Source organism: Quercus lobata, chromosome 1, assembly GCF_001633185.2.
Source record: "Quercus lobata isolate SW786 chromosome 1, ValleyOak3.0 Primary Assembly, whole genome shotgun sequence".
Taxonomy (NCBI): Eukaryota; Viridiplantae; Streptophyta; class Magnoliopsida; order Fagales; family Fagaceae; genus Quercus; species Quercus lobata.
Genome location: NC_044904.1, coordinates 42081202 through 42094751, shown reverse-complemented (window position 1 = coordinate 42094751; position 13550 = coordinate 42081202). Strand labels below are relative to the sequence as shown.

The following is a 13550-nucleotide window of genomic DNA, read 5'->3' as shown; positions in this document are numbered from 1 at the left end:
TTTTCGACAAATTAAAGGTTCTAAGAGTATTTCAGTCATTTTATAGGTTTCGAGGGAATTTCAGTAATATTTTAGGTTTCGAGGGAATTTCGGTAATTTTTTAGGTCTCGGGGTTTCTTTTGATCATTTTTTAGATTCTAAGGGTATTTTAGTCATTTTTTAGGTTACAAGGGCATTTCTATCATCTCTTAGGTTTTAGGGTTATTTCAATAATTTTTAGATTTTTTGGTTATTTCGGTAAATTTTTAGGGTTCAAAAGTATTTTGGTAATTTTTAGGGTTTGGGGTATTTTGGTAATTTTCTAGGTTTCGGGGGTATTTTGGTCATTTTTAGGTTTCGATGGTATTTTGGTCATTTTTTGAGTTTCGAGGGGTATTTTGGTCATTTTTTGGGTTTCGGAGGGTATTTTGGTCATTTTTAGGTTTCGGGGGTATTTTGGTCATTTTTTAGGTTTTGGGGGTATTTTGATAATTTTTTGGGTTTTGGGGGTACTTTGGTCATTTTTAGGTTTCAAGGGTATTTTGATCATTTTTAAGTTTCGAGGGTATTTTGGTCATTTTTAGGTTTTGGGGGTATTTTGGTAATTTTTAGGTTTCAAGGGTATTTCAATCATTTTTTTGGTTTCAGGTGTATTTTGGTCATTTTAGTGGTTTTTAAGCATATATGGTAATTTTAGAGATATCGGGGGGTATTTTAGTCATTTTAGAGGTTTTATGGGTATATTGCTTATTTTAGAGATTTTGGAGATATTTTGGTCATTTTAGTGGTTTTTGAGCGTATTTGGTAATTTTAGAGATATCGGGAGTATTTTAGTTATTTTAGAGGTTTCATGGGCATTTTGCTCATTTTAGAGATTTTGGAGATAATATTGGATGTCCAAGGGTATATTGGTAATTTTGGAAGTGTAGGGGGTATTTGCGTCATTTTCGGTATTTAATGGTATTTTGCTAATTTTGGAGGTCAAGAGGGTATTTGGGTCATATTTGGTTAAATGGGTACTTTCTCTCTTAGTATGAGAGTAATGTAATTGATTAAAAATCCTAGAATAAAGTTTCACATCTTCAATCGACAAACCATAGGGATTCAATGTCTATCAAAGCTCGCATTAGAACTTGGGAGTCCCCCTCCAAAACAACTTGGTTGATACCTATATCCGCGGCAAACTGGAGTGTCTTGGCAGCAGCCAATGCTTCATCCTTGTTAATAGAATAGTATCGAATAGAAAAATAGTAATAGTTGAATCTGAATCAAATTTGAATTAGAAAAATTGTACTAGTCACAGAAATTACCATTCGAATTTGAATCATATTTGAATTAGCATAATAGTAAGATTCCTTAAATTAAAAGAAAAAGAAAAGTAATTTTTTTTATTTAAAAAAAAAAAAAATTAGCCTAATAGAACAAATACTAGGATAATTGACAACCTAAATATTTGCCAATAATTAACCTACATCTAATTTTGGGGCAATGATTTTGTGGTACCTGGCCTAAAGTTCCAGATGAATTTTTTAGTTAAGCTCCCAATTTACTTGTTTTTTATGGATGTAGAATTTCCTACAATGAAAAAACCTCTTAAAGCCAACCCAACGGCCCAAGAAAAGGTACTTCAAGCCCAATCTGTATTTTCTTACCTTGTATGTGTGCTTCTCGAGAAGACTCAAGCTTAGTAGTGCTGAACCTACCCCTTTTTTTATGGTTCCTCTCTTTTCTCTCGATTATCTCTCCCAAAAATTGCCAGCCCCCTCCCTCTAACTATTAGCCTCTATTTATAGACTTCTCTTGTGGGATTGTCATGATGAGGGAGTGGTTTTCTATGTTGGTGGGTCCCTATGGGACAAATTCTTGAGTAGATGGACCCACTTCTCGTAACTGACACGATTCTCTTGAAACTTGCACCCATCACCAAATGGTGCTCGGCAAGCGATTTCCCTCAAAGCATTATCGTTCTTCTCTGTTCAAGCCCCGACTTGGCATTGGGTCCCTGACTTTGTGACCTTATGAGGACTGATGGGCTAGATGTCGACTTTATACTAGACTCCGACTTGATATGGGCCCCGACCTGGCTCTAAGCCCTGAACTCTTAAGCCTAAGGAGGCTAATGGATTGGGCCCATACCTGATGACCATATAATTTTCTTTCCTTGGAGAGTGTTAATGGGCCTTAGCAAATTGTTGGGGTAGAAAACTTCATATTAGGACACTACATAAGGAAGATATATAAACGGTCTTTTTTGGATAGTAAGGCTGAGAGAAAGGTATTAATCATCCGTCACTGAGACCCCCAAAGTTGTGTTTCCAGTGAGCTTGAACTTCCAATGTTCCTAGGCAACCCCAGAGAGTGTAGAATGAAGGTTTAAAATGGGTTTCACAGAGATGGACAATCAATGACATGGTTACATAATGCATACTTTTCACTTTTCTGGGCTTGTTAGGGTAAAACTTTTTTTTTCCTTGTTTTTTTACAATTGTTAACGTGGATAACATACTAACATCTTAGCATCGATCACATGTCAAATCAACAACCATGAAAAAAATCGTAAGAAATACCGTATTTCTGAACTTATTGTAAATATAATTTAGTACTAAAGGATTTCAATACATATAACAAATTTTTAAAAATTGGTCACGTCAAACATCAACAGAATAAAGATGGAAGAACCAAGCAAGATTTTATAAGTGATATAGGTTCCCAAATAGTTTAAGAACATCTAGTTTTACAAGTAGTTTTTATTAGCAATGTTTTCACAAAGCTTCCAAATAATGTCATATTCCTAATTATTCTATGATGAATGCACATCATACTCAAAAGTAAAATTTTCATCCGGAACAAATGCTTTTATAAAGTTAAAATGATGCACAGATTGTAGTCTGAGAAGTAGATTTTCTATGTCCAATTTGTAAACCCTAAGTCTATGCTACATGTACATAGTGCTTGGGAGAACTTAGTAATGTAAGATACCGCCTAACAAACATAATCATAGAAAGGCACTACTGAAACCTGTAACAAAATATAATCATATTCTGACAAAAATGATACATTCCTATACTTTCCCCATCAGAAATTAGGGAAACGAAATGCAGATTGGAGACACTGTAGATTAGTCTGATTATTTTCATGTCAACCTCCAACCTTAGCAACCTTTCTTTGCTCAATTTGACCAGTTAATGGGCACTGCATCTCGGTCCAACTTATTGGAACCATTGTTTCACCTACCCCAAAAAAAAAAAAAAAAAAATCAAAAGTTGAGGCATAATCATAGATGTTTCATTAAGTGTTATATTTCATCTTATGGATCAAAGCATAAATACAAACAATACTTTTGAACCAGGCTTAATTTTCTTCCTTAGCAATCTCATACAATTTGGCATCCAAACAGAAGCAAGTTAATCAACAGCTAAGATTTATCCAAGTGAGCTGTAGTAGGATTCATAGATAATTAAATTGGACAAGAAAAAAATGAGATATATAATTGAAAAGATCACAAAAAGAAGCAAAAATTGATTTTGAGTTCCATAAAGAGATTAGTTAAGAAAAGAATCACAAGATGACTACTCAAACTTAACATTATTAAACTCATGTGATCCCCAAACAAAAAAAAATGCTACCTTCATTTCATAGGTGCCTTCAGTAACCAATCACCTTCCAAGGAAAATCTGAGCAAGATACCCCTCTCAAAACCTCATAATGGTATGAATGAAACCCTTTCAATTCAAATTCCAAACCACTTTTTCACCCCTTCCAACACATCCCCAAACTAAATACTAAAAAAGAAAGAAGAAAAAAAAAATCACCCATTCGATCAATCTTGAACCAGTCTCATAAATATGGGGCTTTGAAGCACTACTCCTTGTAACCACACTTTGGCAAGTTTATTTGCAGCAATTTGGAAAAGCTGAAGAAATAAAGGCTTTGACAATCCATGGGAACACTAAACATCATGCCAAAAACTAATTCTTCTACCATTACCAATGTGAAATCTAAAATGTCATGAAAAAGGATCTCACCAAACTCTACTAGACTTCCAAACTCACACTCCTTACATACTTCTATGAATTACTCCCTCCACCTTCCCCATATTTACTACGACATTTCAATAAGTTGTGGTTCCCCTGTTATAAATTCTTCCACCCTGTTAACTTTCTCTCAATCATCTCAAAAACACCATTCCAGATAGATGTAGCCTTAAAAGAAGACCACAAAGGTAAACCTAGATAATTCATAGGTAAAGAACTTACCTTACAACCCCTAAAAAACAACAAACTCTTCCAATTTTGGCATTAGGCAAACCAGCACTAGTTCACTTACATTCAAATGGGTAAGTTACATAACCTCCCTTGAGATTAGGGGAATGTCCGAAACCTTCTCCCTATTTTCAAAAATGAAACTCTACTCCTCGTGATTTTGAGAAAAACAATTTTCTTCTATTGATGCTGAAGAAATTTGATGTTTAGAGAGTACATATGAGGAGAATGAATTGTTACAAGCTTTGAGTAGCATGAACAGTGATACAGCACCAGGTCAGAATGGTTTTTTAATTGCATTTTTCTTTTTGTTCAAATTTGCTGGTGGTTGTGAAAGAAGATATTATGCGAGAGTATCACACCTTTCATAAGGTATGTTTGAGAAAGTATTCCTGTGACTTTTGTTACTATTATTCAAAAGAAGGCTACAGCTGTAGATGTTAGGATTTCAGGCATAATAGTCTTGTTGGTGGTGCGTATAAAATTTTGGCAGAACACCGGAACCACTGGCTGATAGGCTATTAGACATGCTACAAAAGTTGTTACCAAATATAAAGTACGCTTTAATTAAAATAGACAAATTTAAGAATCTGTTGTTATTGCCAAAGAATATAGGAAAGTTGAAGTCGGGTGTTCTAGGGACATTATGTATTCTACAAAGCACGGGTGCGTTTCGGGACTCGGTGCGGGTGCGGGTGCGGGTGCGGATGCGGCGGGACTCGGCGATTAAAAAATTATTAAAAATATTTTTATTTATATTTTTAATATATTGCTAAGCATACTTTTTCATATTATATAAATATATATCAAATTTAAAAGCAATAGTAGATAATAACTAAAACATGAAGTTCATAAATTAAATACAACTCACAAAATTGAAACTAAAACATTCCATGAAACTAAAACATTCCAAAAGATTGAAAGCTAATTTAAGCTAATTTATCAATTTCAAGTCTAAATATCTATCCAATAATTATAATAATACTATTAAAACAATTTTACTATTAAAATATTCTTTAAAAAAATTACTATTAAAAACGCAATATAAAGGCTCTAGTTAAATATTAAAATAGTTTTATTATTCATATATTAGTAGTACGTGTGGGCCCATAGAAATAAAGCTTTTGTCAAATCTCTTTATCATTTCAAACACCTAGTCACGTGCTAGGTTCACGAAACAAAAAGAAAACCTAAAACAAGGCAAGGAAAATTTAAAATAGAATTGAAGGGCTGAGCGGAAGATATTTGTTTTGGATTCAGTACGCGTTATTTTTAAATGGGTGTAAAGGAGGCTTGGTGACTGTACTGTTTGTGTAGTTGTAGCTGATTGTTCTTATTTTTAAAAAAAGAGTTCAAAAACGAAGAAAGGAAAGAAGAAGCAGCAAGCCGCCTCTGCAGGCTGGGTTCATCTAGCAACCGTTCGAGTGTGGAAAACTGCGTAAGGGTGAGTTCGCCGTTTTGCCCGATACGGATCACGAAGTCGGCCGATTCAGCACGATCGGGCCCGGTCTGGAGCGCGTCGGCGCGAGTCGGGGAAATCCGTGGCAGGAGCAAGCACGACACCGGTTCAGCGCGTCCTCCCGCGTCGCCGCGTCCAGACGCCATCGACTCGGGTGCAGGGGTCTGGAGCCGGTCGTGCATCCCGTGTAAATTGGATTGGAGAAGCTTATATCAAAACATGGGTTATTTGGGAGTCAGAATCAGAAGTCTAAATAGGTTTTTTTTTTTTTTTTTGATAGTTAAGAAACAGTATTAAGAGAACAAAATACTACATTAAAAAAAGTGAAGTAAGGAGAGAAATAATGTAAAAGCAAAAAAAAAAAAAAAAAAAAAAAAAAAAAAAAAAGTAGTCTACAATAGGATTTTTAATTTTGGTAAATGAAAGTCCAAAAGATTTTTTTTTGGAAGTTCTAGGGGTTTAAGGTAAGGGGATCCCCCTTCTTTACTTCTTTTTGATATTATCATAGAGGCACTTAGTAGTAAGTAATTGCAGCCAATGGAAGGGAACATTTAGCTAGTTTACTGTGGGTTTTGATATTTCTAATAATTTGGTGATGATCTAGGAAGCATGGACACAACATAGGATACAGGCACAACATGATATAAAAACAACACTATGGCACTTCTTAAAAAATAATGTATATAAGGATTTCACATTTCATTTATTTTAGGTCATAATTTATAATTGAATAAAAAAAAAATCATGAAATAAAACAAGGAATAGCATATAACTGCTCTAAGAATGTTATACTGTGTCATTGAATTGCCTTTACGCTTTAAATTCATTACAACCAGAAAGGCGCACAAACTTTATGTTACAAAAATTCCACACACATGCATGCACACCCCAAAAAAAAAAAATCTAACCTGCTGTGCTCTCCGCAGACACAACACCCAGTTCATTCTTTGCAGTTGATAGATAATAAGCCCGTGCATCTCCAAGGGACAGCTTATCAACAAACCATGTTAAGGAAAATAACCTTTTTTGCAAATTATCAATTTAAGAGTCAATGGAAAGTACAACTAAAGCTACATTGATGATTTTAAAGCGATTGCCCCTAGGAATAAACTAACAAAATTCCATCTTTCACTGCCTAAAAAAAGAAATTATGCAACTCATATAACAATTTTTTTTATCAGTAAAAAAAGGTAAAATTAACTTTAATTTAATACCAAGTAAAGTATGCTTCCCCCAATAAATCTTGTGTTGAGACTATCCCCAGGTATTATTTCCCATGGTCCCACAAGGTTAAGCTATGTAAAATAAAAAATACATTTTTGAAAGAACACAGCATTTACAATCAGAGACAGAGAAGAGATATAGTAGCATGCTCTAAGTTATTTGTCCCATTTCAATCATAATAATCAAAACCAAAATAACGAAATCTGTATCAAATCTCCACCCCTTGCACCCCCCCCCCCTCTCCCCACCCCCAAAAAAAAGCAAAAACAATGCATGAAATTCTACTAGTGCTTTCTTTTTTTTCCCAAAATGAAATAAATGTTAAAAATGATAATTAAAAAAAACTTCAAAATCTCCCACAAGTCAGTAAAGAGACCAGTCAAGCATAAGGATACCACAACAGCTCTAATAATGTCACCAGGGCGAAAAGATAAGTGCATATCCACTTTATCAATCTCAGTTGCTCTAACATCTTGCTGCCTGTAAAGATAGAGAAGTTTTGCATCATCATCAGAAGCTTGGTCTAAATGTCCAATTATATACATCTATTGAAAATTGAATTGCTACAGCCCATACTGCAAGAATAGCCTATGCATAACTACAATTATACAGTTTAATATAAGAAAATCTATGCAAATATCATCTAATATAGGCAATCCAAAGCAAAGCAAACAAAAAGGAAATTAAAATCAATAGGCAACTTGATTAATTAGTTTTATATTGCACCAGTATCCATCATTACATGCATCAAGCAATAAGAAACTAGAATCCAAGTGCACAAAATTGATCATAAGATTTTTTTCCCCCTTCCTAAGTAAAAGCAATAATATTCACAAGAGATTATAAAAAGATACCTAGGGAACAAATGGAGTATACTAGCTATGAACCAAAAATTCCTATTCAAAGACATCCAAAAGAAAGAAGACCCAACAAATTGGGATTTTAGTTCCTCTATATATAGCTCTGGCCCCTAAAAGGTCCTATTCTTCTCCCACCACACCTGCCACATCAAACAAGATGGAACCGAATTCTATGCTATATTTCTGAAAGATCCTGGGTCTTCAGTCTTCGTCCCCAACGTTGTAGCACTTTTCTCAGCATTTCAGGCATCAACCATTCAATTGGAAATGTCATGAATGTAAATCCTATAACTCCCTGGCGATTAGACAGCGCAAAAGCAAACAATCAATGTACTTATAGCATTCCCCATTCAATAAGGTTGTCTACCATAAGAATTTTCTCCAGAGTCGTAATTTACACAAAGAAAGCAACCTTTGTAGCCACCATCACTCTCCAAATTGCTCATAGTATGAACAAACGCTAAAACAGCCATTTTTATTTAATTTCCAATTTGAGTGCACCATATCATCCATTCCCACATGTCTTTGAGCTGAATATAATATCTCAAAGATACTACACATTTCCAATTGCCAATCTTGAGTAGACGTCACAAAGATCAGAGTTCAATGTACCCACCATTGATAACCTCCATGCAGTTAGACACCACTTGCAGCAGCTTAAAGATAAACCCCACCAAAAAAAGGAAAAAAAAAAAGTAATGTTGTAGGCTCTCAAAACAAACGGAAATTGACTTTTCTGTCAGCTCAACACAACAAACACCAATCTTCCCATGCTCCCTCTGTTAGGACTTATCTCACTCTTCCTGAAATTCACCCTTCACCCATAACCACCTCAAAACATAGCAAAATATGCATCAAGGCTTTAACATTTTCCTATTCAACTCCATAGATATAATAGTATCATCAGATAATAGCAGGCGAGGGATATTCAAGGCCTCTACATTCCACCCACCTTGCCCCCCCCCCCTTCATGATAAACCCAGACATCTTTCCTCCCAAAGTTAACCTATCATTCATGTCAAAAAGAACTTCCATAATAAGGATAAATAGGAATGGCAACAATAGATCTTTTAACCTTAATCCCCTGGAATTTGAGAAAAACATGATATAGAGGATATAATATCGTGACAAATATTAATCCACCTCCTACATTTCTTCCCAAATCCATATCTTGCTAACATATAGAGAAGACAATCCCAATATAAGCATTCATAAGCATTCTCAATGTCAAGTTTTCAAATGAATCTTGGAATCTTATTACAAACTCTGCTATCCAAGACCTTATCAGCAATCAGTGTAAGATCTAGAATTTGTCTCCCTTCCACAAATGCATTTTGTGAGTCTAAAAAACCAACTTTCCCCACTACTCTTCTCAGTCTATTAGCCAACCTCTTTATTAATATTTTATAAAGGCTCCCCAGCAAACTTATAAGTCGGAAATCTCTAATATTTGATGTTACTAGTCTATTCAAGACAAGATTATGAAGGATACATTTAGGGCACATTTAGTACACTAAATGGAGATTATGATAGGAATAGTAATCTTTATTACTTAGAATATACGATGTTGCAATGGCATAACTATTCTTATTCATTCATTTAGTTGTAAAATTAGAATAAAACTTAAAATCAGTATTTATGAAATATCTTACATATACTTTCTTTTTTTAATGCATAATAAGAGTTTTATTGATGAAAAAGAACAATGTGTTTACGATTGTAAACACACTGCCCTTGAAACAGATACAATCAAATCATAAGGAAAGACTAATAGAGTTAAGGAAATCAGACAAGGAACTACAATGCGTAAGCCCCCAAATACGAGACCACTCAAACAAAGTCCTAGCAAGCAAGGTCTTCAACTTATCTATAGGACTCTCAACATCCTCAAAAGTTCGGCCATTGCGTTCCTTCCATATTAACCACATAAGGCAAGCGGGTACCAAATTCCAAACCTTTGAAGAGTAAGTTCCCAACCAATTCCTCCAAGCAAAAAGAAGAGAAACAATAGTGACCGGCATCACCCACTGAACCCCAAACATACTAAGGACCTCACTCCACAAAGCATATGCAAACTTACAATGGATCAAAAGGTGATCCACAGTCTCCTCATCACACCTACATAAACAACACCAGTTGACAAGGGCCAATTTCTTCTTAACAAGGTTATCAATTGTGAGAATCCCACTCCTAGCAGCAGTCCATAAAAAGAAAGAGACCCTTTTGGGTACCTTTACACACCAAATGCTCTGTCAAGGGAAAGAAATAGAAGGGGCTTTCAATAAAGTAATATAAAAGGATTGCACATCAAAGACAACATTACGATTCAATTGCCAAATCAAGATGTCCTCCCCCTCCCGACTAGGAATCCTGGCAGAAACATGCCCATAGAAAGAATAAAACCTCCTCAACTCCCCTTCATTAAAATTATGTCAGAAATGGAAGTTCCAACTCCTACCTCCCTCGTCTGGTGCAAAGATTAACATGTCAGAAATCAGAGCTTCCTGAACCACAGCACATGCAAACAATTCCGGGTATAATTCCTTCAAAGGAGTAGGACCACTCCAAGGGTCATGCCAAAACCGAATACGATTGCCCTCTCCCGCTTCATACACCACATGACTGAAAAAATTGTCTGCACCTTTCCTGATATTCGTCCATAACCCACAACCATGAGTCCCTCTCACAACTCTAGTGCACCAACCTCCACTATCCTCTCCATATTTGGTGGCTATTACCTGACGCCATAAATGAGTAACTTCCTTCCCAAATCGCCAAAGCCATTTCCCAAGTAGAGCTTGATTAAAAAGCCCAATCTTCCGAATCCCCAAACCCCCTATCTCCACCGGCCAAACAACCTTATCCCAAGCAACAAGCAGATATCTGAAAACATCATCAGAACTCCCCCACAGGAAATTCCTCTGAATCCTCTCTAGTCTGTTTGCTATGTGTTGCGGAATTGTAAACAGCAATAGATAATAAGTTGGGAGACTCGACAAAGTACTCTTCAATAAAGTAAGCCTATCTCCTTTTGACAAATACAACCACTTCCAACCAGCAAGCTTTTTCTCCACCCTCTCTAAAATAGGGTTCTAGATCGAAGCATCCTTAAAATGAGCCCCAAGAGGCATTCCCAAATAAGACATAGGCAGACGCCCAACCTTACAACATAGAATGCAAGCCAAAGCACCCAAATTCCCAACCTCACCAACTGGCACAATTTCACTCTTGCCAACATTTACTCTTAAGCCTGTAATAGCTTCAAAAAAGATCAATACCATCCTTATATATAATAATTGTTCCCTAGATGCGTCACAGAAAAGAATGGTATCATCAGCAAACAAAAGATGAGAGATATGCAAACCTCCTCTTGCACTGGGGCTTGCCTGAAACCCCCTAAGAAAGTCACCCTCTTCTGTCCTCCTCAATAAGCTGCTCAACACCTCCATCACCAACAAGAACAAAAGAGGAGATAAAGGATCTCCTTGACGAAGACCACGTGAACTACCAAAAAAGCCAGCCGGGGACCCATTAATAAGCACTGAGAAACGAACTGAAGTGATACACGCATTCATCCATCTCCCCCATTTCTCCCCAAACCCATCCTCTCCATTAAATAAAACAAAGTATTCCAATTTACATGATCATAAGCCTTCTCCATATCCAACTTAATGATCACACCCGGAACACCACTCTTCAATCTACTCTCCAAACATTCATTTCCTATAAGAACAGAATCCAGAATCTATCTTCCCCCTACAAATGCATTCTGAGAGTTGGATATAAGTTTGTCCAAAACTCTTCAAAGCCTAGAAGCCAACACTTTAGACAGAAGTTTGTACAAACTTCCCACAAGGCTAATGGGCCGAAAATCTTTAATATTAACAGCTTTAAACTTCTTAGGTATCAAACAAAGAAAAGTAGCATTCAAAGATTTCTCAAAGATGCATTGGCTATGAAAGTCTGCAAAAAAAGCCATAACATCCTCTTCTAACACACCCCAACACTTTTGGAAGAAAGCTATGGTAAAGCCATCAGGACCAAAAGCCTTATCACCCTCAGCCTCCTGAAGAGCAGCAATGATCTCCTCCCTATCAAACTCCCTTTCAAGAGAAAGTCTATCAAACTCATCCAAAGTAGCAAAATCTAACCCATCAACAGTGGGCCTCTATTCCTCAGGTTCCTGACAAAGACTCTTATAAAACCCCACCACCTGATCTTGAATATCTGATTCATTTTCATACATAATGTCATAATGCCATCAACCTCCACACCCCTCGTGGCATTGGCTCGTCTATGTGAATTAGCCAGCTTGTGGAAAAACCTAGTGTTATTGTCCCCCTCCTTTAAGAACAAATCCCTTGATTTCTGCCTCCAAGAAATCTCCTCCAAAGAAGCTAAAGATTCGATCTCCGCCTTAATCTCAATTTTTCTTGCTTTATCTGCCATAGTCAGCGCTTGCATTCCTTCTCTCAAATCCAGATCCAACAGCTCAGACAACAAACATTTTTTTCTAAAATGCACATCCCCAAAAATATTTTCATTCCAATGCTTCAAGTCTTTTTTAAGAGCTTTGAATTTACAGGCAAGAACATAACTAGGGGATCCCACAAAACGATAACCGTTCCACCAGCCCCTAACTCGATCCACAAAACCCTCCACTTTTAGCCACATGTTCTCAAATCTAAAGGGACTTTTCCCCCTCGCCAAGCCTCCTGCCTCCACTAGAATAGGACAATGATCGGAAACCACCCAAGGAAGAGGCCTTTGAATTACATCCAAGAAGTGTTCCTCCCAATCAGCTGAAACCAAAACTCTATCTATGTGAGATATAGCAGGGTTCGCTGAATCTCTAAACCATGTATACTCACCCCCAACCAAAGGAAGATCAACCAAAAAATTCCTCTCAATAAAGTTCGAAAAATTGAACATGGCAAGACTAAACAAATTACACCCAAGATGCTCTGCCGGGTATCTAATAATATTGAAACCACCCAAAACACACCACGCAGAACTCCACCTCGCTCTCACACTATCAAGCTCTGCCCAAAAAGCATCCCTCAAACCGGCATCATTTGGGCCATAAACTCCTGTGCGAATCTAAACAAAACCATCTGCCACCCCTTTCAACAAGACCGAAACAGAAAAGCTACCCACCACCCAATCAATTCTTTCATACCCCCTTGTGTCCCAGACCACAAGAATACCTCCTCCTGCTATGTGAATGGCATCTAAAGCCACCCAATCCACAAAAGAGCTGCCCCAAAGACTTTTCACAGTAGCAGAATTCGTACAGTCCAGTTTGATTTCCTGAAAACACACAACCTCACACTTCCATTCTTTAAGTAAGTTCTTCACAGTATCTCTCTTATGAGGATTGTTAAATCCTCTCACATTCCAAGATAGAAGTCTCAAATTCATTGACAACCATCAAAGCCCAACCCACTGAATTTCACAATCTCCCTGTTTCGTTTACTAGCTTGACCATCATAATTAACTGTAGAAATTAAATTCCGTAACCTTTTTACACCGCACCCTTTGGAATCCCACATCGAAAGAAAACCCCCCCACTTTCTGCCTTATAAGCTGTGAAACAAAGGGAGTAGTGTACCACCAAGTCTCTTGTGATCCCTTGGCCCAAAGATCCGTCCACCCAAGGAACACACACCAAAAAGGGCCCTTTTATTGTGGGTACCTAAGACATGCTTAGGCATGCTTGGCAACGTCCTAGGCATGCTTGCAACGTCCTAGGCCGTCCTCGGCATG

The 13550-nt window shown here is 36.9% G+C and overlaps 2 protein-coding genes across 2 annotated transcripts; both read right to left on the bottom strand.

Annotated features, from left to right (window-relative positions):
* Positions 1–2801: 2801 nt before the first annotated feature.
* On the bottom strand, positions 2802–7483 carry LOC115990442 (exosome complex component CSL4-like). Its single transcript, XM_031114278.1, has 3 exons — positions 7320–7483; positions 6609–6690; positions 2802–3209 (listed from the first exon to the last, which is right to left on the bottom strand). Exons 1-3 carry the CDS (start codon positions 7467–7469, stop codon positions 3118–3120), a joined length of 324 nt encoding a protein of 107 aa, XP_030970138.1. The 5' UTR covers positions 7470–7483; the 3' UTR covers positions 2802–3117.
* Positions 7484–10216: 2733 nt separating this feature from the next.
* Positions 10217–13205, bottom strand: LOC115954180. The gene is made up of 8 exons (XM_031072091.1): positions 12992–13205; positions 12407–12874; positions 11998–12250; positions 11631–11902; positions 11425–11507; positions 11149–11227; positions 10946–11034; positions 10217–10876 (listed from the first exon to the last, which is right to left on the bottom strand). The coding sequence occupies exons 1-8, from the start codon at positions 13203–13205 to the stop codon at positions 10217–10219; spliced, it is 2118 nt and encodes a 705-aa protein (XP_030927951.1).
* Positions 13206–13550: the final 345 nt, after the last annotated feature.